Here is a 26883-nt window from a genome sequence, read left to right as displayed (position 1 = left end):
TTTTAAGGAAAAGGTGGCTCACTTTAATAACCACAGGCATTGGTCACTATTTAACAAGACATTCTAAAAAAGTAATCACAATTTTTCTGATAGTAGTTTACAAGTGGATGGTATACATTAAGATACAGAGGTAGAATTTCACTTTTACAATGCTTCACTAATACAGATTACCAAATTCAAGGCACAAAATTGTTTGCTTTACAAAAAATACTGTAAAAATGTCATTTGCCATTCTACAATGTGAGTACAACTCAAAAAAAATCTTTACACCCTTTCATATTCTGAATGTAGAGTTGCATCAGGCATTATTCTATTTTTGCCTTTGCTAATAATTGGCATATGACCAGCACTTACATAAACGGTTTGTATCTCAGCTGAGTTGCTTTGTCTTTTAGGCACAAGTCCAGTTAGAGAATTTAAGACAACAGCTTCCTTACGGGGTGGGAGGACTCTGTCAGAAGTAAGAATGAGGAGGAAGAAAATAAACTGTAGTCCATAATAGTAAATCGGACTCTGACATATCGAGGGAAATGGAACAGAGCATATTTCAAATTAAGTCAACTTGAAAAAAAGTCAGATTAAATCACTGACTGCATTCCTAAAAAAACAGATGCCCAGTACAAGTTTGCTCTGAGAGTATGTAAGACATTCATTTGCCTTTGAATCGGCAGAGATTTACAAATTTCTTTTCATCTTTGTTTAAATAGAACACACATAGTTGCAACAAAAGAGAATTACACCACAATTTGGCCATGTGTCCTTTAGAGAACTTGGGTGAACGAATGAAGAGATGCATTCAGAAACTGTCCTTGAATTTGCTATAAAATCATGAGTAGTAGCTTAAATTGCAAGATTTCCCTCCCTTCCTAAATAACATAAGGAAAGTCAAACCATTTCTGAAACATTGCATCTTCTGGTCAGAGACAGCTCTTAGAAGCCTTGGCAGACTAAGGAAGAGATATCACACAGTGCATCCCTACAACAAGTAGTATGACTAGTTTTCTGTACATACAGTGATATTCTAAAGGACAATGGTGGCAGCTACATTGTAAATTCTTTTGAGTTACCTATCACATTTCCCAAGTACTCTAGTCAGTTTTATTTACAGTATATAAAAATCCATTGATTTTTAGAGTTCAATACACAGGTTTAGGACCCAAGAGAATGCCACAGTAAGATGTTGACATTTGCATCTGTTAGATGCAAGTGCACTTTGCAATTCAGTCATGTAGCATTATTGCATTCACCTATAAATGTTAGTCCATCCCAAACGGTTAAATTCCATTTTTTGCTTCATTGTTGTTTGTAGCCTGTTTCCGTTGAGCGATGAAAGGATACATACACTTGTCTGCTCCCAAAAATCGGTACATGCATACAACTGCTTCAAATGGGAGAATACTGGGAAAAAGAAGTTAGAGATTTGTTAGAAGACAGAATAAAACAAAAACTCTGTTTACTCTTAAGTACATGTACTTACATGCACTATGTACTTGATCTCCTTAAAAGCAATATAGTACCTATTGGAGAGTCTTCTTAAAAGACTTAAGGGATTTTTATTTCATAGGGATACTTTCAGAGTGAATTGAAATTCTAGAGTCCCAACCATACAGGCAAGCAGAAAGGAGAAAGAAGCTGCTTATTCACGTGTCCATCTTAGACCAGATTTTCTGTTTCTTCACAAGCAGCGTGATAGCTTGTTTTAAAGAAGTGGAGCAGGGGGGATGGGGGGAGGCAAGGGCATCACAGAAAGCCTGGTAAAAGCAAAGCATCTGCTAAAAGCCACATCAGCAGAGGTCATCAGACATTTAAGATATTCTTTAATGTGGGATTAGTGTTAGTTAATGCCATTCTTTGATCACCAGATGTCTAACAACCTTGATTTATATTCTAAACTCAATCATCCATCCTCAAAAAGAAAGGTCCAAAGTAAAGAGAGCAATTCCCCCCCCTCCAGATAAAATTCCAGGAGGTGATTATGTGATGGATACCTGGCTACAGATCCTCCCCTCCTTCTCACATGAACAAAATACTGTTTTTATTTCAAGTGTAATACTCAGGGGCTCCAGTGAAGGACTAAAATGGGATTCTTCAGCCCCTGGAAATAGCAACAGGCACTTATTCAGTGGCAAGCAGTGCAACTCCAGCCATTAGGAGTAATGCCCACTGAAGCACCAAGACATAGTCACTGGTACAGGTGTCCTCAGTGCCAGCAGCACTGCTTGTGCAGTGACTGGAGGGCCTTTGATCTAAAGGCTGCTGCCTGGGGCATGGATTATGCAGAAGCTTTGATCTCCCTGTTGGAAGCTGAAGTGTTGAACCAAGGAAACCCGAAGGGCTTTTGATGTGGCTGTTGCTGCATCAGGCACTGCTTGTGCAGGAAGCACTGAAGCACCCTCTGAGCTTCTGGGTGAAGGAGTTAGTTCTTAAAGATACTGACAGTGGCCTTCATTTGGTGTCAGAATAGACACATACATCTCTTCCAGGAAAGATGTGAGCAGCTCACAGCTCACTATTTTTTGGTGAGCCTGTCCACCAAGAGACACTTGAGACAGAGGAGAACAACCACCTCATAAGCAGAATAAAAATCACCAGGGTGGTCAGTTTCAACCATCCCTTGCAGAAACAAAATAATACAATGCTATATTTTATAGGTTCCCCCTACACGCTACAGATTTAAAACAAAACACAGAGGCCTGTGAAGCTGTTCTCCATAAACTAGAATTCAAGTGATGTTGTATCACAGGAATTGAAGCAGCTCCTGTATTATCCTGCATCATTGAAATGTCAACCTGATTACAGATTAAAACAGTTTTCATCCTAAAATTGCAGTGCTTCAGAATGAAAGAAGTAATTCCTTTAAATAGCCCTTCCACCAAACTTAGACTCTGAAAATTGGTTCTGGAAGTACCAATTTTCAGTTTATCTACCACATCTGTGCAAGTTCTGAAGAATCTGCAGGCAGGACCTTCTCACACACTGGTTCTAGAGACAAGCAGCTAGAGGTTCCTCTGCTGGTAGCTGCCTCATGTGCCATTCCTAAAGAGGAACTCAAACAATGGAATTAAGAGTCTGTTGAAAAGAAAATAGGAATCTAAGGAGGACGGAAGATACAAGAAGGTTAAAACAAAGATGCATAGATACACAGGATCTCAGATAAATGAAGCTTCTCAAGCAAGCAACCTACAAGCATGCAAGCCAAGAGAGACTTATGAATTCTAACAACATGGCACCTATGGCCTGTGTGGGTGGGAGGGTGTTTGTATCCAGAAACTGGGCACGCTCATGTATTTTGTGGATTGCATTGCCAAAGAACTGGAAATTCAATTCTTACCTTTTCATCAAGGTGACCATATACATGAGGCGAGGTGTGCAGATCATTGGCTGGTCTGTAAGGATGGCTCTCATAGCCTGCTTCACACAGTACTCAGGTTTCAAGGGTGGAAGAAAAGGCTCAATTTCTTTTCTGGAACATTTGATTAAGACGGATTAATACGATACATAAAAGACCACAGACCCCAGTGAACAGTTAACTCAATTTCTTCGGAACTTTTTTATATTCATTGTTAAGTTACAAAGACTATAGCTCAAAACTTGCATTGCCTCTGTACAAAAGGACAGAAGACAGTGAATTCAGAAAGTCTCTTTTTGAGTCTAACACTTACATATACTAAAGGAGATAATATTTATTTAAATATTTTTATGGTAACAGTTGAGTTACCTCTAAATACTTTTATGACACTACCAGCACAGAGCAGAAGGAGAATTCTACTCACCTGATCCTGCATCCTCTAAACATTCCCGTATCTACAAGATAAGGGCAGACTAAAGTAGTTTTGATTCCGTCCTTTTCAGCAGCCTTCAATTCATGGCTCAAAGACTCATGGAAACCTACAGCTCCAAATTTGCTGGCACAATAATCCTGTGTTGGCAATGAACGAAGCAGGGGTAAAAAAAAAAAAAAAAAAAAAAAGAACTTAAAAAGGACAGATATGAATGATGTTCAAAGCCAGCATACCTGAGGTGATTCTGCACAGATTTTCAAAGCAACAACAAAAGACACCCACTGAATAGAGCATCACATCAACTCATTTATCACTTTACTTTTGAGGTAATTAGCACAGAATCATGAAAGCAGGAAAGCTGAATGTAGGAGGATATTACCTTGGATTCAAGTCTTTGAATCAGGCAGGCTCACATGACAAGTTACTCCAATTACCAGTTTGCTTAATAATAAATGGTGCAACAAAGGACTGAGATACCTAATAATACCTTGGGTCAGATTTGAAAAAGTTTAAAGAGTTGGCAGGGCATAGGTGTAAAAATCTTAAAAGTGTTATTTTTAAGGTTAGTTTCAACAGAAGACACAATCAAGATTTAAGTATTTCTATGAGATACACAAATAATTCAAATGCTACTGTTGTCTATGCAATAATTTTTTACTGTTGCTGAATTTAGTGTGTTTTCAGTCGGATGTGTCCACCTCTGTTGGTGGTCACACCCAGTCTAGGAAATTCCTTGTAGCTTTCTCAAGACAGTAAACACTCTAAAAAGCCCTAAGTTACACCATCTTCATTCAGGTTATGAAACACTGCAGTTTAAGGTCCTGGACTGAGCCTTACTTATATGCAAAGAAGTCTGTTTATGGGGTAATATGACCATTATTATATTAGACACATTAATTAATTTTCACTAACTGAATGCTTTTTGTTCACACTTGCATTTGTATTAATGACTCAAAAAACAGGACAAGCGCTAATCCTAACCTATTTTTATGCACCAGACAAGTCTCACGAACTGGAGTTCTCCAACAGCTGCTAGTGAAGCAGGTGAGCCATATATTCTAGAAGGTTTGCAGTCATTTCCTCACAGAAACAAGAAGCATTACTTTTGAAAGCCCTTGCCTTTGGCTTCAAGCTTTGCACTGAAGATCTTGGCAGGAGTAGGTTGAATGGCACCTTTCAAGTTCCTAAATTTATCAGGTAACTCAAAGATCACCCGGCATTCTGAAACCCCCAGCCATCCTAGGCTTTTGCTCTAAGTGCCAACTCCACCATCCAAGTAAATGAATACAATGCCTGCCCAAGTCCTGTGGCTCCCACTCATAGGGAGCCATGCGCTGATATGGTACTCAGCACCATAATCTCCAAATATCTTTGAAGATTTGACCTTATTTCCTCTAGCTGATAATATGAAAAAACTTGTCTTTGGCAAAAAGTGCCAAATTTTTTGTTCATTATAGTCTAACAAACCTCCACTCCAGCAGTACTGAATAACCCCAAGGAACTTGCAACTGTCACGATGTGTCCGTGGTTCATTTCCAGCATCTTGGGAAGGAATGCTTTAGTGGTCTACAAAGTAAAAAAAAAAAACAAAGAAAACAAACCAAAAATAAAACCAAAAAACAAAGCACACGTAAACTACATAAAAAACCACTTCATAAACAAGTTACATTAGCAATGAGTTCTCAGAATCTCTCAGTTTATTATCAAGAATATAGAAATACAATCATTGTATAGGTTTTGAACTTGAGTTTGTCAAAAATGCTTACAGAAAATCTACAGCTTGTTTTTGAATTCAGACAGCATGGCAGCAAAGATTGTGTATCCAGAAATCCCAAGTTTAAAGGATCAATTAAGCTCAGACGTGTTTATTTTTCCACAAGAGACTAGTTATCAGAAGGAGATAATTTGACCTTAAAATGGAAGTCATTTTTTTAAAGACAGAAAAAGAAATGCAAAGTGTTTAATTACACCATCCAGCACATCTCTGTTGAGACCAGTACCAATCATCAGTTCTAATTATTGACAGTGTTTTTTAAGTTAGATATGGCAAGTTTTATCTGTATAACTTATCACCTTAGGCATTTTATATTAAAAGAAATACTAGAGGCAGAGTTTTTGCTGATGTTACTTTTTACCTACAATAGAGTCAACATGTGCTAGTTTAAATTACTTTTCATCTTCATTAGTATCCATGGCATTGCTACAGCTAAAAAGACAAGATACACATTTCTGTTACTTCCTTAAGAATTTAAAAATAAAACAAAATAAACCCAAAGCAAGTCTCAAGATGAAACTTTAACCTCCAATTTTTGTTTTGATTATAACAAAGTTTGTTTCCATTTAAATACCTGAGTCAGAGTCAACACCTTTTAAAAATTAAATTTGTAGCAATATATTGAAGGTACTTGCTGGAAGATCACCCCTATCAGAATACCTATCTTTGTCATATCTCTCTTTGGAAGCTGACTCAACACTTCCTTATTTTAAATAAGTATTAACCAGAGCACCTAGTTAATACACTACAAAAAATCGATAAAATAGCAAAATGGTATGTGTAGTTATGATGTACTTCAGCTTTTAGAGTGTCAGTGTACTATATGAGATCACTTTTAAATTGCCCAAGAACTTCAGACAATGCTTTTTAATCACAAACATGCCTAGTTAATATGTTAATCTATTAGTGACAGAGCTACTAATCTATTTGAACTCAGTCAGTACCATGAATGCTTTACCCTCCCAAAAACCAACTCTTCCCATGTAATTTGTATCCAAACTCAGAGCATGCAAATGCCCCCAAAGTATTTCCTACTTGCTTAATTGTTGGTCTAAGTCATGTCAGCTGCATTCTTAAAAAGACGTGCAAACTACAGCTGAATCCATCTAATTCCATTCTTACGCTGTCTGCATTTTCCAATCACAGACGTCAGGACAGTTTTGCTCTAATGATTTTCACATGTTCTTGTACAACATTTTTGCCTGCAGGTGTTAAATGACTAATCCAGACCTCCTAACACCACACAAAAAGTGTTTTCACTGGACAGCTGGCAGATGATAGAAGATTAACAGACCTCCTGACTCCTTGCCTTTTCTACTGTTGATTCATACAGCTCCTAGATTCTGTCATAACTACATAACAAAGCTAATTATAAAAAATAATCTGAGAGCAAGCTGCCTTGCATTTGTTTCTTTCCTTATGGCAGGGATCTCAATCTCAAACCAGGACACTCTAACACAGAGCCTCGGACAAGAATTCAGTTTGCTGTTAAACTAATCTGTGCCAGGCACACAGTTTCAGCCTCTGTTCCCATGTTGCATGGCAACAAAGCCCAGCCATCATCAGGCAGCGCCATCCGAAAAAGAGGCTTCGCTTGGACAGCACTGAAGTTTTACAGAGTGTTCTTTATTTGCAGCCTGCCTTGCACACGGCAACACCAATGGTGTGCACGCTAACCCCGATCCTCTGTGCTATCCCTGTAAGACATCCGTGCTCCCAGCTCAGTCCTGCTAAACAATTTACTCCACTCCCCAACATTTGTCAGCTCCATCAGCAGTTTCCACTTACGTCTCAGCTATCTGTCCACATCACATTGCCAGAAAGCTTGATAATGCAGACTGGAGCTCTGGCTGCAAACCACAACAACTACAGAAAAGGGGCCTTGGAGTTTGTCTTGTGGGAGAAAAAGAAGGGAAAGAAGTAGTAACAGATTTTTTTCCTACCACTTTCAAGACATGAATCAGTATTGTCTTCCAAGAGATGAATGAGCAAGAGCACCAAGCTATTATCTTTAATATGGCACTGCTTTTTTTCCTCTTTTTATTTTGTTGTTGTTGTTAATATGGTGAACTATAACTGTGTCCATAAGTGCCTATGTTTAGCTTGGCTGAGGAAGAGAATTGTTAGAGTCATATATATATATAAATATGCAACATAACCAGACTAGTAAATTTCAGAAAGCCCACTCAACTATGCTATACTGTTTCAAAGCATAAATATTATAGAAACTGAATTTTCAGAGCTTGTGGCTCAAGTAACCCATTTTCAACCAGATGAAAATGGCATATGACAAATACAACTTGCTGCGGACACTTTTGGGTGATGTCTTCAGCATCTCAACTGCAGACTTGAACAACTCCCAGCAGCAGAACTACAGTCACTTCATGTAAGTCATCTCTTAAAAGCCATTTACGGCTACACTGGAAAAAAACCACAGCTCCTCTGCTTTAAAGACAATTAGAAATTCATGGAAATCTCTGCATGAGACCTCAGTGCTCTGAGACAGCCTGTTCAGAGCAAGCCCCTATACTTTGTCATGGCACATTATCCTGAAAATCCACCTAAAACCTGAAGCTGAGGCAGTCTACAAAGATAGCATAACTACCATACGTAGAAAACTTAGTAGTCAACTATCAGCATCTCCACTAAATGGATGTCAGAGAAAGTCATCTCGATTGCTGCCATCCTCCAGCCATCTGCAGCAGCTGGGAGTCAGCACTTGAAAACAAGCACTGTCAGAGGCAGACACACCCTACCGGGGGATGCATTTCCAGGCTCAGAGTAAAGGCTTGCCCACTGCTCCTCCCAGCCGCCTCTCACTGGGAAAAACAATCCCGAAGTGAAGTTATTCTTTCGTGGTATAAGCAATCCCCAAATAAATCAGTGTTCTTACTGGGTTTCTGGCACTGCACACCTCCTTGATCAAAGCAGCTTCCTCCATACTCTGGTTCCCAGTTTTTCTACCCATTACATAAACCAGATCAACCTAGTTTCTTGCTTCTAGTTTCTTTCAGCTTTAACTACATCTGCCTACCAGACCTGAAGTCTTCTGTGTGCTTGTTGTGCTGCTGACAAACTAGTTAAGAGTTTGACTGGTTTGGAGCAAGATGCCTCCTGGGTGGCCTTCCCATCTGGAGTTTGTCTGAACAGGTACACAGCCCACATTAGTCTTCTGAGGTGATGCACGGACATGCTAATCCTCCATAAAAAAAAGTATTAGAAGACACCAAGCAAAAGATGGGTTTTGTCCACGGCATTAGAGGTCACGAACCAGGTCTTCAAAATAATTCAAATCAAGTCAAGTGGTTTAATCAAACTATCTGCCTTCTGGTTTGATCCTTGAAACTTCAGTTTTACTCTCACAGCTGCAGAGGAAGACATTTAACCAAAACACAGAAGTATTTAAAGTCAGAGCTGGGTCATTTATTCATGACAAACATACCACAGTTTTCAACAGTGAGGAGAAACCAGTAAGTAGAATATAGAGGGTGAAAGGAATTGTGTTGTGATGTATGAGGGTGAACAGTCAGGGAAATTACGCAGTGTTCAACATCAGGAAATACAAGTTAAGCATCTTCTTAACTCATAATTAGCTCTTTTTTAAAATTATTATTTAGGAAAAAAAACCCAACAGCAAAAAGCAAACCCCAAAAGCATAGTGAAAACACGAATTTTCTAACCTGCAGTATACTTCAGACAGACAGAATCTAGGTAGGATAGACAGAGCATATGAAGCTGTTGTGAACAGAGTAGAGCTAGTTTTTCAAGCTAGTTCAGCCTTTAAGTTTTTTGGAATGTAGAGATCAATTCCCAATCTTCTGAGCATTTTCCTCTATGATTTTGAATATATTAGTAAGACCAAACTATTCCCAGCAGCTGTAACCAAACTTCTATCTCATGTGCACCCAGCTTAAATGACTTATTTCTCACTAAGTGTGAAACTGAACAAGCATTTACATGTCACTTCATAGCTTTCGTAATCTGTTCTCAACATTTTGGTTTACGGCAAATTAACTTCTAACAGTCTAGCACTTCTTCCCTCCCCTTCCCCAAATTCTTTAGTTCCATTCTTAATGAAACAAAACTCAAAAGATTGTGCAACACAAAGAGCAGCACAGCTGCAATGTCAAGACAAATTAGTCTAAATACAGCAAATGAGAATATGAAGAAATACTGTGTTTGGGAAAGTGATTTTTTAAATTAAATTTCAGATTAATTATTCTTAAAGAAGAAAGCAAGCATCCACAGAAAACAATGTTAGCTGTATGCAGCTCAAGACAATGGATATTGAATGCAGAAAGCACACCAAAGTAGAAAAGTATGTGCTACCTTATGTTTAGAGAGTTGCCTTTATAGCAAAGAAAGAAATAAACAGGTAAACACATAAGATCCTTCAAGTTTCTCTTTTTTAATACAAAAAAATTCCTTCATACTTTCTGCCTTCTGTCAACAGCCTTTTAAACTATTTTAATGGCATAAACAAGCTGTATTACTATAAGGTACCTTTATGCCAAAGTACATGCCAAAGCTCCTTTCCTATACAGCTCCTTCAGGTAAGGAGCATGGTTATTTTTTTTTTTTTGAGGCTTATCAAAAGAGGCGAGTTTTTACATCACTAGTTATACATAACAGTGGTGTACTGATATAACAGAGAAAACATTTTCTGCCAAGCCACAGCTATTCCTGACTGCCAGAGCAGCTGCCTGACAGCACAAATGAGTGCAACATTTGGGTAAATGTATTGTTTCATCTTCATGTTAAAAACTATTCAGGCAGATCCAAGAAGCAAAACTGGTGTGGTTAGTCAAGGACTCACATCCAGACACCTCTGGGAACTAAGGTACCAGAGACCATAACAGCCTGCTGCCACACATTAACTAGTTAGTTTAACTAAGAGTGACAAGAAAAGTTTTTTATCTAAAAAAACATGTTTTCTCTCTCTCCCTTAGCATGCACATTCAGCCTTCTTTTCTTCCCATTCTTCTTCACAGCCTACAGCACAACACACTGCAAGTTCTCTTACTCCTGTGCAGGACAGCATGTGGCCACCCACTCCACCACAGAACCAAACAGAGATTTCCATGTGCCCCAATTTCTTGTTCCATTCCAGTATCTGAGAAGAAATGCATAAGGGTCTGATAAAGGAGCACCTCTAACTCTTCTGCGCACAGGCTGTGGCAGTCTTACCTATAGTAGGTTTGTCCAAACTATGTGGTATTGCACTAAGGCAACGTTATATATGTTAAAAAGGAAAGGAAGGTGCCTGAAAGGCAGAAAACCTCAATGGCAAGCTTATCAGTAAACATACTGAAGTTATTTTTGGCTACAATCATATAGCCCAGCTTATTTCAGACAACAGCCACTTTACATGGAGTTTATAAACACAGGTTAAAACCTCACTTAGAGGATTACAGGGGAAGTCATTGCCAAATGGTTTTAGGAGAGGCCTTGAAAATATACCCTAGAACCCTCTCATAGGAAGATTTATCCAAAGTAGGCATTATAATATCCAAAATGCCTTCTCACGCACCAAAGGATGAAGTTGCAAGCCTGCATTTAACCATTTATTTTCCTTCTAGCTTTTTTATTTGGTTTCAAAGAGAAATGAGAGTAATTACTTGTCATTTGCACTATCATCTCAATTACTTTCCCCACGTAGTCCCCACATCCTTCCTGAATTCCCCTCTACAAGCATCTCTGAAATGTTAGCTTAAGGTGAGATTAGTAACTGCAGTAAGACTACAGGAAAATACTGAGTACGGAGCTGAAGACTAGAGAGACCACACAATACAAAGGATGTGGCTCTGACAGTAACAGGCTGAATACAGCAGGCAGACAGAAGTCTACAACTACTGATGACCTTGCTAACACAAGGGACCAAAGCTGTACTTTAAAGGACCTCAGATGTCTCTACTGACTGTTTTCAAGAACTGCTGGGCCCCTTCTGGATAATTAGCCACTGTCTAAGTAAATATTTGAATAGCTGTGGAAATTAGAACTATTTTTGATCTTTGGTTTCTATTCTCAAGAAATGATAATGAAATATAGGTCAGAATTACACAGTCTTCCTAGAGTAATGAATTAAAAAATAAAGTCACATTTCTCTGAATTTTTTGATAGGACTACCCATATCCTTTTGAATCAAAAAGGATCAGGAGATAAACATGACATCTTCAAGCCAAGCTTCCATAGGTGGCTATGTTGAAAGCAAAACCAGAAACTATTCAAGGACTATCCTCAAGTGTGCCTTGCACAAGCCCTGCATTCAGAACAAAAAATGCTAGACCTTCCAATATTTCATCTCAAAAGAAGTCCCTTTGTTATTTATCTCCTGGCAGGCAACACAACCTTCAAGTTCTCGCTAAAGGTTTATCTGTCCTTCACATAAAAACCCACTGTTTTGGGGCCACAGGGATTCCTTTAATACTGAACTGCACCAGCAGTTAATGCTTAACATACATGCACAGCAATAATGCTAAGATTGCCTTGCAACCAGGAGTTCATGAAAGAACAAAACAGACTTAAACAAAAGTCTGTAATGATGATGAGTAACACAGAAGCAAACCCACACATACACTCCCCAATACCTTGGATAGCCTACATTAGCAGACAGAGTGAAACTACAGATAAATCTGCTCAGTTTAAGAAGTGAAGGTAATAAAATAAATACCCTAAAAAAGTAAATCACAAATGAAAAGAAACATCAGTTAATTTAAAACTGTATTTAATTTACCAAGAAATAAGTATACTTTTCTTCTATCCCAGCTCTGCATGAAATACTGCATTGAAGTACATGAAGTCTTAAATAAGTAAAAACATAAGCTATTACTTGAATCACTTGGTTTATAATTTATTATTAATTTATGGAAGCAATTTTCTCTACCCTCATGACCAATCTACAAACATAAAATCCCCTGCTCCTCAACAGACATATTAAAACACCCAAGAAGCACCAAAGTTGTACAAAATAAGGTTGAATCTTATTTATGGAAGGCTGTGAGTGGGTTTGTTAGTAGCAATAAGCATCTGTCACACCATTTGCTAAAGAACAAGTATGCTACAGCCCATATTTACATTACTACATTGTTTAGTATTTGTATTGTTTAGGGTTCAGTTCCAGAATTTCTCCAGTTTTCAAAGCCAATAGTCACCACTCTTTCCTATGAAGAGTTCAGGTATCATAGTGGTTCCTCTTTTACATGAGTTAACTCATGTTAAGTTTATCAGACAAAGCTGAAACTGAATTAAATAGTGCCACAAAGCTGTTTACAATGGGTAGACAGCAAAGATAAGATAAGTAATGCTATTAAACAAAAAAAAAAAAGCACACAGGAAACTAATACCACTAGTTATCTCTCAAACATTAATCATTGATTTCCACTCTTTACTACTAGAACTAATTATGCTATGCCTAGGGCACTGAACACTGCCTGACTAAATTGCCTTTTGTATAGTTTGTTAATAAGGCTTAGCTGAAAAAGGTTGTGTCTACAGAGAGAGGGATATGAAAAATGCTTACGGAAGGACATTGCAACAGAAGCTTTTATTACTGTTGCCTTATCACATTGCCACATTGTCTCCCCCGCCATTCTTCTAAGGGTTTAATTTCCTGTGATCTTACCCCAAACTGGGGTAGAAAACAGCTTTGTGTAGTACATCTAAAGTGTAGGTTAAGTACTCAAGAACACTACCTAAATAATGCAATTCTGACTTCAGAAACTTTCCTCTTGAGCATCAAGGTGGAAAAGGTATCACTGTAAGTTTTATATTGCTCCACTGCTAATCAGACTTCAAGGTCTCTTCCGTAAAGCTTTTCTGCATCCCCCACCACTGCATCACTCTAGATTTTGTGTGCAGCATAACCTAGGGCAGGGGTTTAGGTACATAGAACACAGGCAAAGGTAGCCCTGATTTCTCCTTAAGAACATTTAACTTCTGTTTAAGAGTCACTACTTCATATAGTTTCTGGGCATGAAGAATTTCAGGTATTCAAGCTGAACTACCCTTGTTATCATTATATTAGCAAATGGAATTTAGAGCCTTTATGTTATTGGTATGCAGTCTCCACCTTTCTGCCCCTGAGAACTTCGAAATTTTTCTTCCTAAGAGATTTTAGGTTGCCATGGTTTTACAGGACAGGCGTGACACCTGAGGATGGAAATAATTTTAAAAAGTGTCCAATCTTTTTAATGTCTATATGCAACCAGTCATTTCTGTGGAAACATCTAGCTGCCTTTAAAGGACGTGCTTGTATACACAGAATACCATAAATGCACACCAACTTGTCCACTGTCACCTGTACTTGCAGATACTCCTTTGCTGATGTGTAAGTGCTTCCTATATATGCAGCAGTATACATAACTGCTTCAATCACTGACTATATATTTGGACTTCTTCCCTCCAGAGTTTGCAAATGTTTGATTTCATATGTCTGTGGAAAATGAAGTACATTCTCAGAGGTTGCCCAGAGAGGTGGTGAAAATCTTCATCCTTGGAGGTATTAAAAAGCTGTTTGGACACAAGCCTGGTCAACTGGCTCTAGGTGGCCCAGCTTGAGCAGGGGAGGTGGACCTGATGACCTTCAGATGACCTTCCCACCTCAGTCATTCTGTGATTCTTCACTTCACTACACCAATTCCCTGCTCAACAGCCCATTCCCCCTTCTTCTCACAGAGGAAGGGGTTCATAAGCCAGCAGAGACCTTGCACTCTTCACCACTATGTTAACTGCAAGTTTATTGACAAAAACTTAACTAACTGGAAAGGACACCAATTCCTCTGCTACATCTCTCCTGTATCTCTCTGACAGGAGCTCTTGCCTGCAATAAATTATCCTGCTCTGAAACAGTGTCTGTTCTACTTCCATTTCTCCTTCTCCTTTGGTCTCAAGTCCTTCCAGCTGGAGGGAGGGCCCAATGAAGCAGTGTAGAGCCCCCAGATGAATTTCTTGTGGAATTAACATATTTTCAGCCAAGTTCAGCACATACACATACCATACTGTTTTCAAAAACTAATTATGTCCCCCTGGCTATTAGAAGCCCTCCAGTAACTACACTACCATGCCAGCTTCTTTAGGACATTCTGAGCCCTCACAAACATTTTTTCCCCCCTTTGAATTTTAATGGTTTTAAAGCTTGGTCAGAGCAATCACACATTAGATTCTTGACAGCTAGCAATGAACAGGGAAAAAGTATCTCTGCTTAAGCTGTGTAAAAGTGCAAAACATAAATTGCCAATGATGTTTGTTGTGAGCTTGAAATGCCAAACTAATGTAAAAGATGAGACTGAACAGCAGAGGTAAGATGACGTGGTAAGAGGGCTGCTGGAGGCCCAGCTATGTATTTAGTCTGCCTTACACTGAAAAACAAGCAAGTCTAGAGTGGAACGAAGTGGAACAAAAGTGTACCTGCAGACTTTTTCAGACAGCACAAATTTAGGGCACATCTAAGCATGAGAACTGAATGTTTCAAAGTATTAACTTTCAAAAGCTGATCTCTTCCCTCCTGCTCAAAGGCGTTTTATTAGACAAGCTGATATTTCTTCTCCATAAGTATTAATCTCATTCTACTCTGAGACTATCACAGCCATCAAACCACAATTACAATTCATTTAAATGAAGTATTACACAGTTGGCAGCCACTGAAAACTAAGATACAGCTTAAAGAAAGTAAATCCTTCTGCTCAAATCTACCAAATCTATTTGAGCTTTCTGTAGAGCCAAGACTAACACAGAGCTCCAATGTGGCTGTGACAGCATAGATACACTGCTGCAAATTCAGGAATTTAAATTACAGTCGAAGAAGGCAGCACCACCAACCTTGTATTCTTCCACAGGCAGATCAGTAAAGATGACCTAAAAATAGGTTTATTCAAATGTCAAATTTGAAATTACTTTAGAATTTTCTACTCAAGTGACACAGGAAGTTAACACTTGCCTACTCCCTTCCAGAAAAGGTGATTTAACCCCTGCTTAAGTCAAGCGACTAGAAATTCTACTTTGTTTATATACTGACAAATGGCTGTGTCAAAGGATTTGTAGTGTTTCAGAGCTATGTTGACATTAGTGTAACAAACACATTAGTCCCTCACCTTCATTAGCACAAGTTTGCAGCAAATGTCCAACCATTTGGAGAGCAGTTATTTATTGCCAGCTATTTGATAATCTTGACAAAAATGAAAACATGCTCCTATGAGTCTGTGAAAAATCCACATAACAAATTAATTTTAGAAAAAACAATTAGATAAGAGCTCAGAATATTTTGTTCAGTGAACAAAAACACAATCCAACTTTTAAATATGTATTTTTCTCCAGCTTGCCATAAGCTTAGTCATCTTCCGGAATATTTAGTAAAATTTGGTATTTTAGTCTACAGGTTTCCAAAACATTACTAGAGAACAGTACTGTCAGAACTACTTAAGGAAAATATGAAGTCATCATTCATGATTTATGTAGCAAGCTTTTTAAAAAGTGGCTAAGCAGAAAAGGACTGTCTCATTTTATAGATACCTTAAGGCCAGTACCTTCATAACAATGCAATTGCTAGAGTACTTGCAGGCAGATGAAAGCTGAGTCACTTTACTCATCCTGCCCAACTCAGTCCCCAAGTCATTGTTTTAAATCAATTGCTTCATAATAAGGAAAGTTATTGTGCTACAACCAAGTATCTCACAAGAGGAACAAGACTAGAAGGAAAGTTTCCCTTTCCACATAGCAGTCTTCCTTAGTGGAAACAGAAAACTAGGGAAGATGATATAGCTGAACAGAGATTTAGCTTCAGTATTTCTTTAGGAAATAATAAGACCCTAAAAGACTATGACTTCCTGTGAAATAACTCACTGAACAAGAAGCAACATTTTTAAAATGCATGAAGTTTTTGGGTTTTTAAAAACCCAGGTGTTTCTGTTTCATACTTCTCCCCATCCTTCCACAAAAGGGTGTGCAGAACATAAATAGTCTTAGCAGGTAAACTTTTGCTTCATGAGCCAACAAAGAATAAAATGATCAAAAGACTCCAGTTCATACAGTGATTAAACCACCAACTAATACAATTTTCAAAGATTCTGCTTGCACAGGCATTTTAAACATCAGCAAACGACTCACTTTCTTAGGGGCTGAATTTTCAAAGAGAGAAATACTTCCTTTGCCTGTCTGTGGAAACTATGCTTATTTCCCACAAGCTGAAACATGGCTCCAGCCTGTTTTTTCCACATTCTGTATTAGTACAACTGATTTCCAGAGAAGTCAAACAGTGCAGTAGGCACAGAGATCATTGCTCTTGATGATACACAACAGCAATCATAGTATTGTTTCAAGGTAAATAAGCTAAAGCTGTTAACACAACATTATCTGACGTATACAGTAAACTAGCTTGCCTTTATCTAAGGGTTTTTAAAAGTTGTAATTAAAATACTGCCATCTCTTTTGAAGTCATGTTGTTAGGTTCAGACTTATGCCAGTGGAGGATTTGCTACAGTTTGGAATCATTTATGACTACTTAATTATTTAGAGGATGTAAATCTTACTCAAAAAAAAAAAAAAAAAAAAAGGTCCAAGAATGAGGTTTCACTAGGATAGTCACAAAGGCCCTGTTCAGCTATGTGATTTTATCCTATTCCTCCTCACCTTTTCCCCCCCACACTGGCCACTCCAAGTCTGAAATGCTGATGAGGTGATTCTAGTCTCCAAATAGAAAAATGATTCAACTTGAACAAGAAAATTAGCAGCTTTCCTCCCTGCCCTGCAGAAAAGTTAGTGAGCTGAACTAGCTCACCCAAATGTTGGCTGAATATAAAACCTAGTGCTAGGTAAGATGCAGATTCAAGGGATAGTCCCACAAGACAGACTGCCACCACTAAGCTTCCTTGTAGTTTTGTCCTAAATCAACAGAAATTTTGGACAACTTACTTTTAAACAAGCACTCACGAGCTTTTTCAAAATAATGCTGAAAAGGGGAGTGCTCAAGAAGCTGTCACACAAGTTCAAACAGATGGCAGAAGCAACCAGCATCAGGGCACATTTAGGTGCAGAATTCAACAGCCAAACAAACTTGAATTTCAAAAGGCTCACACCAAGTAAGCCACCTCAGCTCCACAGCTGTTCCAGCATTCCTTGGCCTACCATGCCCTCCCATCACAGTTGTGATATCTCACTCATGTCAAGTGTTAATTTGACTGACATATAAATCATTATACTAATGTAATTATTTACAAAAACAGAGTGTTCATTCAGAAGTGTAAGCACAGATGTAAATCTCTCCCCCATTTGTGACATATCTTCTTTCAAACTAAACCCTCCAACCCCCAACATTCTACGGATCTCAAAGTCTACACCTACTCACCTATATTGTAACTGCATTTTGAAAGACTGCAATTTTTAACACATGAAGTCTAAGACCACAGGTAAAAGCATACAGCACCATGTGTAAATCAGCTTCAGTTTGCCTTTGCAGAAAGATATCTGCCATTTTTCACAAAAGACAGACGGGTATCAGTAACTCAGTTTTACCATCAGTGTCAATAGCCAGAAAACTCAAAGGTCAAAGGGAGCAAGGCTTATCAAGTGAGTGATGCACTGGCTTTTACATACAGAAAACTGTGGAAAGATTTAGTACTAGAGATACATAACAAAAACCTTTCTTCCCCTCAAAAAACCCCCAGAAGTGAAATCAAAGCATGAGAAACATTGGGAGAGAATAATAGTTCACAGCCGATAAGGATAAAAGTAGAAAAGATTTAAGAAGTGCAGTGTTAAAATGGCAGGGATGGTGCTAGAAAACATAACATTCATCTTTCCTCAGCCTGTCTAGTCAGAGTAATTGATGACACTGAGAGCTATGAAAAAGGATTGCTTACCCACACAGATCAGTTAAGACAGGTCTTAGGCAGTGATGCAAACATGGGGTTAGCAGGACACTTGGCTGCATCATAATTAGGGTTGCTTTTCTCCACCACTGAGCACATGAACACAGCTGTCTTCTAGAATCCTGCTATGGTCACTTGGTTATTACAGAAAGTTAATAACATAATAACACAACATTAACTTAGCTGCTTTTCATAAAGTAAAGGTGGATGTTACCTGTAGATGGAAGAATCTGGAACTTTAAACTCCACTGCCCTCCTAACAGGACAAGAAAGGCATACACATAGGCTTTTAGATGAGTACTTCACTGAAATATTGAAGAGCTGCTCTCTCCACTTGTAGCAAGGTTAAGCACCACACTGGCAAAGACTATCATCACATTCAAGGTTTTCCTGTCTCCTCAAATCCTTCACAAGTAACTGCATAATTGCAGACCAAAGCCAGGTCAGAGGCTTTTGCTTATCCAGCTGATCTACTGCATTCCGTAAGAAGGAGGAATATAACCATCACACTGATCACTCATGCAGGGCCATGCCTTCAAAGATTAGCAATCCTGGAAACATTCACACAGTTTGCTGACAAGTCTCCAACCCTCAGAAAAAGTCACAGGAGGCTAAAGTGACATTATCCCAAGTGCCTTACCTCCGCAAGCTATATTGCAACTCCAGCTTCATTTTAGATGGATGTAGAATTGCAAGCAACTTAATAACTAATACGTCAGATATGTTTCAAGTAGTCTGAGAAGTCTTGGCACGGTCTCCTCAGGACAACTTCCCCTTTCCTTATCTGAACTTTCAGAATTCATTTCCATGGAACATATTACTCTTTTCACCTAAATTCTTCAAGCTTAATATAGGTTAGCGCATGGAAGTAACTGTCTGATCACACCTCATGCTACTATCTTGGACACCAATCTACAGGCAACAAACAATCCATGGGTCACAATCTGAGAATCTCTATTTTCTGCTGAAACTAAGATCCATGCACCTTTCAAATGGTGCAGCAAATTAAATCCCAAAGTACATCTGAGAGAAGTCGTCGCAAAAGCTCAGGTGTAACTGAACCAGTTTAAGGAAAACATTCCAGAAGGTCATTTTAGAGTTGCTACCTGACTGGGATGAAAATCAAATACTTCACATCATCAGTGAGAGGAAAGGGAAATGCACAAATTCAGCTGTCATTTGAAGAAAAGAAGTCAGCATTCTCCATCACACAAGGAAGATGCTCTAGCACAGAAAGTATATGTAAGAAGGCTAGTGTTGTAACACATTCAGAGAATCTTCAATATGATTTTCACACAGCCCTGAGCGTTGCTAACTAACCAAGAGTACTGTAATTTATTCTGCTCACGCTCCTTGACATGTAACTACTTATTTATCATCAAGATACAGTAGACAATGAAGAACCAGGACAGAACAGACTTAATAGCCCTTAGGGACTAGAGCTGAGAAACATGTGGAACAACTACAGTTTGGTGGGCAGCACTGTGGAATCCCAATTATAGATGCTCAAACTCACGATTCCTACACAAGGCAAATGAAGAGGCGTTTTGCATAAGACTAAGACCTAACTACCACCCCATCCCTACATGCTCAATTATGCACATTGACTCTTCAGATGAGTACATTGCCTAAAGATTCATTTTTATCCTCTTCCATTACTATTCTGAAACTGGAATAAGATTGGTGTTATGGTCAAAGCTCAGACATACAGGTATCTAATTAAAGGGTTTGGGTTGTTGCCCCCATTAAAAAAGGAAGAGAAAACTTTAAAAATAACCAAGAAAAAACATGGAAGTTTTTGAAGTGATCACTATAACTAAAACATGATTACAAAGCTAAGCTACATATATATACAAATTGCAAGATACAGGCTACAAAATTAGACTGCATGCTGGTCACTGACAACAGTGCTTGACACGTTGCTAGTCCTCATAGATCATAAAGTAAATTCATGAGGAAAGCTCTGAACCAGTAGTCTTGTGCCTCCTTTAACTCCAGAAATATACATCCACCCCTTTATTTTCCAAAACCCGTGTTAAGTACACTGCTTTATAAAATGCAAAAGTGCAGTTTTCTAGGGCCAGCATCTGGAAGATAGTATATTCTCATTTGATAGATTCCCTCTATTTTTTTGAGAAATGAACTCAAAAACATATGAACAGCAGAACCATACCAAAGCACTTATAGGTTTTAAGTATGACTAATATGACTATTTCCACAGCTAAGAGTATGATTGCTTTTTCCTTCATACTCACTACTCAGCATGCTACCACAGTATATGAAACACATGTGCCGTCCAGGGTAATTTACTGGTGGCATGTAGTTGGAATAATTGTGCAAAGGAAGAGGTAGTTTTGATGATACTTTTTGGATCACATACAAATGATTCGCTTGAACTTAATCCAACTCACTTTTCAAAAAAAAAAAACCATCAAGAACATGTAGATTAAACTTTTTAAGTGGACTTGTGCATCTTGGGGTACACCATCATGAAATTTAAAAAAAATGGAAAAAAACCAATTAAAGCTAACTCCACTCATCCAAAATACTAAATATAGCTGAGTGGCCTGTCAGGGGAATATTGTCTCTATACTTGATCATAGCTGCTAGAATCCTCAATTTGATAACACAAATTAAACTACTATGCCAACAGGACACAGGACTTAGCAGGGTATAGCTTCAAATAACATAAGCTGCTTTTTCTTCTGTAGAAGATTCTTTGTGTACACAATGTGTAATACTTCTGTATTTGAACTAAAACTATAGGTATAAGTGATCTTTATTTAACACCAGGGAGCTTGAAGAGAAAACAACAATACAAACACTGATACATTACAAATAAGAATAATCAGCAATGAGCAATCCTGTCAGTCTAAGGAGACTGATAAATACAGCAGCTGCATCAATGGGTATTTGATTCAGTAACTCTGTATTAACCATCTTCCCAAGGTATATTTAAATTTTAGAGGTTTTCATGAATGCCCTAAATACCTGAGTACTGTTTCTCTCTCTAATCAGTATTTATCTCCCCCTGTACCAATGCTGGGCAATCTAAAAAATTACTTCAACTCCTACAGAGATGCCAGCATACCTTCAAAAAAATCAAGCAGCTGTAAATAAATGAACAAAACTATTCCAGCTAAGAAAGCAGTACACAAGTCTTTAAACTCTGGGTCCTAGTCTCTCTATATATGGATTTTTTTTTTTTTTTTTAATATGACAGAGCTGGAGCAGAATGCTTTTGCTTCCCCCTTATGGTAAGTTGAAGAGAACTCTAGGAGGAAAGCTTTAAGCTGAAATATTCGGAGTATCCACAGGATAGGGAAGCACAGATCACTGATCTCTCAGACCTGAATACTGAAGACTTGTTGTACAGAAGGACCTGCATGTCACAGAATTTCAGAACCTGCTCATTGCCCTGCCGTCTTCCCCAGTGACCAAAACTAGAAGGATTGCCCAGGTATTATAGCAATGTCTAATATTAATATCTACTTATGCAGCAATAGATTGTTCTTCCAGAAAAAGTGTTAGAGTAGGTACAAGACTCTCAAACTGTGCCAAAATTAAGAGTTTGTAGTTTTATTCAATACAGTGCCATCACCTAAACACAGTATTTTGATACTTAAGCTTTATTGTAAAACAACAATAATCCTATTCCTATGTTTGCTAAAATCTGATTCAGCAGCAGCTTTAAGTTATATTGTGACTTAACATTTTTTAATTTGAATCCTGACACATCACAGGAAGAAAATTTCCTAGTCTGTAGAAATTCAGTTCTAATAACTGACAAGTGCAGCCAAATAAGTTATTATTCTTGCAACAGACTGGCAGGAAAGATAGTGTTACATTCCTGCTACAATTTTATGCATCTGCAAATTACAGTAAACCAGAGCTGGCTTATTTCAAACTGGGAATGGATTTTGTCCCTATGTTTTCAATATCAGAAGCATTCCAGTTATCACAGCATGAAATAACAGGTTTTTAATACTGCAGTGGATTTTACACTGTGGAAATTGCTACATGATGCAGTGGTGACATGTTTATATAGAACACTCATAGGAAGGATTACACAAATCATGCATGTCAGCAAAATGGAAAGCATCTGTTTAGGCTGTGGCATGCTGCTAAGGCTCTTGACTGCCAGTTTGTGATATGGTACACAGCCCAGTTGGAGTCACAACAGCAAAACTGTGACAGATTTTCATGTCACTGCCTACTGCAGAAGTTGGGCAGCCTTCTGATAGTAGCTGCTAACATAAAAGCAAGATCAGATCAGCTGCATTTTGCGTGGAGAACAGGCAATTAATCTGATGTCAAATGTTTCAAGGGACAGTACTAGAGCCCTATTTTCAGTTTTTATATAGAAACACATTGAGACTTGATTAATGATCAAGGGATGAAAAAGAATTTCCCCTGAACCACATTAAAAAAAACCAAACCAACACACCAAAACCCCAGAAAGTACAGACACTTAACTACTGAAGCAATATTACATGCAAGATCCATGTCTTCACAAAATCCATTTACAGCTTTTTGGCCTAAATGCCCTCCAAGAATACTTAAAAGCCTACATAATGCTCCAGAGTATTAGCTTTGCTTTTGGACCACCAGTTTAGCTGACATGGAAAAGGCTAGCTGTATAAGACTTCACACATCTAGACACATTGTTCTATTTAAGTCAGCATTGACTTGCATCAAAAAAGTTGGCTTCAAATCAGCTGATTCAGATGATATCTTATGAATTAAGTAGTATTACTTTCAACAGAAGTCCACCCACTATTGGTCAAGCCAACCTCTTCTGGGATCATGAAGGGGAATACAAGGCAAAGAGCTTTGCCAACAGCAAAAAATAAAAGCAAAGCAGGACACAGAATCTACAGGAAGTTTACATATGAACAGATCCTCAATTAAATCTAAAGGGTGTTGACTACTCCTTTAAAACTAAAGCCAAGATCTCAAGTTCCGCAGTCCAGACACAGCTATACCTTCTTGAAGTTTTTGTTTGTTTGTTTTTTTTTTTTTTTAATTTTAAAGTCACTTCACACTAACATTTTGAGATGAATGGAACTGTTATGGAAACCCAATCACAGCAATACTAGACTCTAAGTTTAGTTTTCTATTACTGTAAGGGAACACACAGAGTGCTTTAAAAAGGTCTCTGAAACTGTTATAAATAAGTGTATGACTTAGGCCTGAAGGAAGAACAGCTGGAGAATTTAGGATCCTCCCATATTTTAACTCATGGTGATGTCATAATTTAGAGTTCTTGGAAACTGTCAATTCAACATTTAAGACACATCAATAACAGTCATTAAATATACTACACATCTCTATTGGATTGAACACCAATTTAACTTTTATTAAGGGGAACACACAGAACTCCCAATTATAAGAAGTCACATGAGCATTCTCCTAACCTCTCAGGCTGCTTTAAAATATATACTTTCAGAGTTTAAAAGAGTTTCTAAACATACTATCTCCTGTGCACTGAAGTTTAAGCACTCTCTGCAAGCTTTACAATACATTGGAAAGAGACTGCTCTGCCATTAAGTATTTCACAGTGCAGATTTGAAGGGGCTCCTTTAGGGTTATGAAACAGCATTTCATTTCCATGTTAAAAAAGTTTGGCTTGGGAGGGCCTTCTATGTTTTGAAGATGAGGCATTTTACAAAATTTTATTATGAAAAGGTAAGATCAGTCAAAGAAGGTTTAAGTCAGAGTATACTTCAGATTGCTTAATCCTTTCATTGTTATGCAAGTGTATTTCATAACCTTATTTGAGGAATCAAAGAACAGTTTTAATACTAACAATGGTCTCAGTCTGACAGCTAATGCTAAACCAAGTGTGCATCATGCCCTCCTTCAACACTCCAATTTATGTAACTCCACACCACCATGGGTTTAAAAATAAACCACATGGGAAAACAAGGTTTAGATAGACAAAGAGTAAGATCACATACTTGTTCTCCTTAATTAGGATCTGCTGGTTGTGGACACAATACCATCCCAGAAACCATAGTTAAGATTTTCTTACTTCTACAGGCAGCCCCTAGAGAAAGCTATGAGGACAAATACACAGGATTCCTGAAAAAGTGTTCTTGGCTTGATGTCTTGAGAAATCTTTTTCGCCTTTCCTCTCGGCCTTCAAAAGGAGCAATTTGCCTCCAAGGCAATTCAAACAACATTTTCAGCAGGGGTTTTAAAGATTTTTTCCAGAAATACACAAGTTTGCTATTGTAACCATCATTAAAACAGCATCTTAAAGCTGCTAATGTGCTGGCAGAAGAGTATGTGAGCAAGACTGAGAAGCCATTCATTAACAGTAACAACCTTTAAGCAGATTCAGAGATTATTGCTTAAAAAGGATTTAATATCCAGAGCTACAGAAACGGCCACAAGACTTAGAACTCTGGATTCTAGGAGGATACAGTTGATTTAAAACTATTTGCTAACAGTCTTAATACCAGCATTCCTGTTAAACAGAACAGTCAGTTCAAATTAAGAAACACTCAAAGCAGTGATCTTACAAGTGAAAAGGAGCAAGTGCAAAACTCATGGAGATAGGAGTTCAGTAAAAGCAGTTCATTTCCTAATATTAATTACCAAAAAGGGCAGCAGAAAGGAGTTTATAGTTACCCAGAAGTGTGCATGACAGTTAACCATCATGGTCCTCTCAATAAGCTCATCAGGACACTCCAGAAGATGGTGCCCGGAGACCACACCAGCATTGTTAACCAGGACAGACACCTCGCCAACCTCCTTGCGGACCCGCTCAGCTGTCAAGTAGACATTCTCTCTTTTGCCCACATCACAGGTGTACGTGTAAACTTGCAAGTTGCAATGGGGCAGCACATCGTTCTCTCCATCTCCAGCTACTAAAGAACACAGATAAGAGAACAGAAGGGGTGGGGGGCAATAAAGTTCTTGCTCATATTTTGACATTCAAACAAGTAGTCAAGCAGAAACAGCAAATACAATTCCAAACCACCAAAACTTCTATTTATTTTAGTATCACTGCAGTACACCAGGTGCCGGCTATTTACTACCGCTGCTACGTGCTTTAAGAAAAGCTGCAGGTTTTAAGGCCGCTGCTGGAGTCCGAGGCCCCGCGAAGCATGTCTGCGCTCACCGCTGCGGGCACAGGGCCGGCTCTGGCTGGCAAAGGCACCGTCGGGGCGTCTGGTACCCCTGCACCCAGCCGGCTCCAGCCCAGAGCCGCTCTCAGGGCCCGCCGCAGGTGAGCGCTGCCCCGGGCTGGACCCGCCAGGCGCGCAGACCTGGGCCGGGGCCGGGCAGGTGAGCGGCGAGGGCGGCGGGGACAGCGCGGGGAGCCCGCCGCTTACCTCTGGGGGCGGCGGCGGCCGCCTCCTCGGCCATCTCCCGGTAGATGTGCTGCACCATGCCCGCCGTCTCCTCGTTGCTTTGCGTGTTGATGTCCCACAGAACCAGCAGCGCCCGGCGCCGGGCGAACTCCAGGGCGAAGAGGCGGCCCAGGCCGCTGCCCGCCCCAGTGATTAGGCACACCTGCCCCGCCACACTTTTCTCTTTGGGCCGCACCAGCCACTTGGCCGCGGCCAGCACGAACGCCCACAGCACTCGGAAAGTCACCACGAAGAACTCCAGCAGGATGTTCATGCTGCCGGACCGCGGGGCCGGCGGCACGGAACCTCCTCTTCGCCCGGCTCCCCAACCTGGAGCCGTCGCTGCCCAGGACCGCCCGCTGCCGGCACCGAGGGAGGCTCCGCTCACGGGGGTCCCGCCGCCCAGCTCCCCCTCTCCGTGCCGCTCGCCCTCGCAGCCCCACGCCCCGCCTCAGTCACACACGCCAAGGACGGAGCCCGGACACAGCGCTGCCTGCCCGCTCGCCGCCTCCCCGTCCTGAGCCGTCCCGCCCGCGGCCCCGCTACTGGCAGTGAACATCTTGCTCGCTCGGCCCCTCTATATAGGGCGGACCGGGCGGCCGAGCCCCTCCCCCGGGCCGGCCCATCCCGCCCCGCATTCTCGGGACTCCCGCCCCCGCCCCGCTCCGCCCCACCGCCGGGGGAGGTCCCCGACGGGAACGGGGCCGGTGTTTCGCGCTGCTCGGGGCGGGCGGCCCGGCGGCTCCCGGCGGCTCCAACCCGCCCCAGCCCGCCCCCGGCGTACGGACTACAAGTCCCGGGGTGCGCCGCGCCCCGCCGGAGCGCCATCTCGGGTGCGGTGCCGCAGCACGGGTTAGAGGAACGCGCACGGGCGCTAAAGGTTCGTGCTCGTGGCTAGAGACGCAGGGAAGCTGGAAGCGCACAGGAGCCGCCGGGTCCCCGCAGGATGACCGATACCCGCCTGCCTGGGCTTCCTCTGCTGAGCTGTGAGAAACCGCTGAAGAAAACCCCGATGGTTTCTTGGTCTGTCAATGAGGTACAGAGGTCACTGATATCTCACCCGCCACTGACTAAAATAGGAGCTCACGGGTGCCAGCACACGGAAA

The 26883-nt window shown here is 40.0% G+C and overlaps 1 protein-coding gene across 2 annotated transcripts; it reads right to left on the bottom strand.

Annotated features, from left to right (window-relative positions):
- Positions 1-26325, bottom strand: RDH10 (retinol dehydrogenase 10). Of its 2 annotated transcripts, none has more exons than XM_032127547.1 (6): positions 25760-26325; positions 25053-25291; positions 5250-5348; positions 3774-3919; positions 3332-3463; positions 1-1398 (listed from the first exon to the last, which is right to left on the bottom strand). In XM_032127547.1, the coding sequence occupies exons 1-6, from the start codon at positions 26049-26051 to the stop codon at positions 1275-1277; spliced, it is 1032 nt and encodes a 343-aa protein (XP_031983438.1). In that variant the 5' UTR covers positions 26052-26325; the 3' UTR covers positions 1-1274. The 2 variants fall into 2 exon arrangements, with proteins under 2 accessions (XP_031983438.1, XP_031983448.1); XM_032127557.1 differs by having other exon boundaries at positions 25053-25288; positions 25760-26311.
- Positions 26326-26883: the final 558 nt, after the last annotated feature.

This window comes from Corvus moneduloides, chromosome 1, assembly GCF_009650955.1.
Source record: "Corvus moneduloides isolate bCorMon1 chromosome 1, bCorMon1.pri, whole genome shotgun sequence".
Lineage (NCBI taxonomy): Eukaryota > Metazoa > Chordata > Aves > Passeriformes > Corvidae > Corvus > Corvus moneduloides.
Note: the sequence above shows the minus strand (reverse complement) of the source record. Positions and strands in the feature narration are given on the sequence as shown.

Coding starts and splice junctions, on each gene's coding strand:
- RDH10 (XM_032127547.1), bottom strand. CDS start 26,051: ATGAACATCCTGCTGGAGTTCTTCGTGGTGACTTTCCGAGTGCTGTGG. Junction 25,292..25,759: donor GGCCGCCGCCGCCCCCAGAG/GTAAGCGGCGGG, acceptor TGTGTTCTTTAG/TAGCTGGAGATGGAGAGAAC. Junction 3,464..3,773: donor TTTAGAGGATGCAGGATCAG/GTGAGTAGAATT, acceptor CAAATGTTCCAG/AAAAGAAATTGAGCCTTTTC.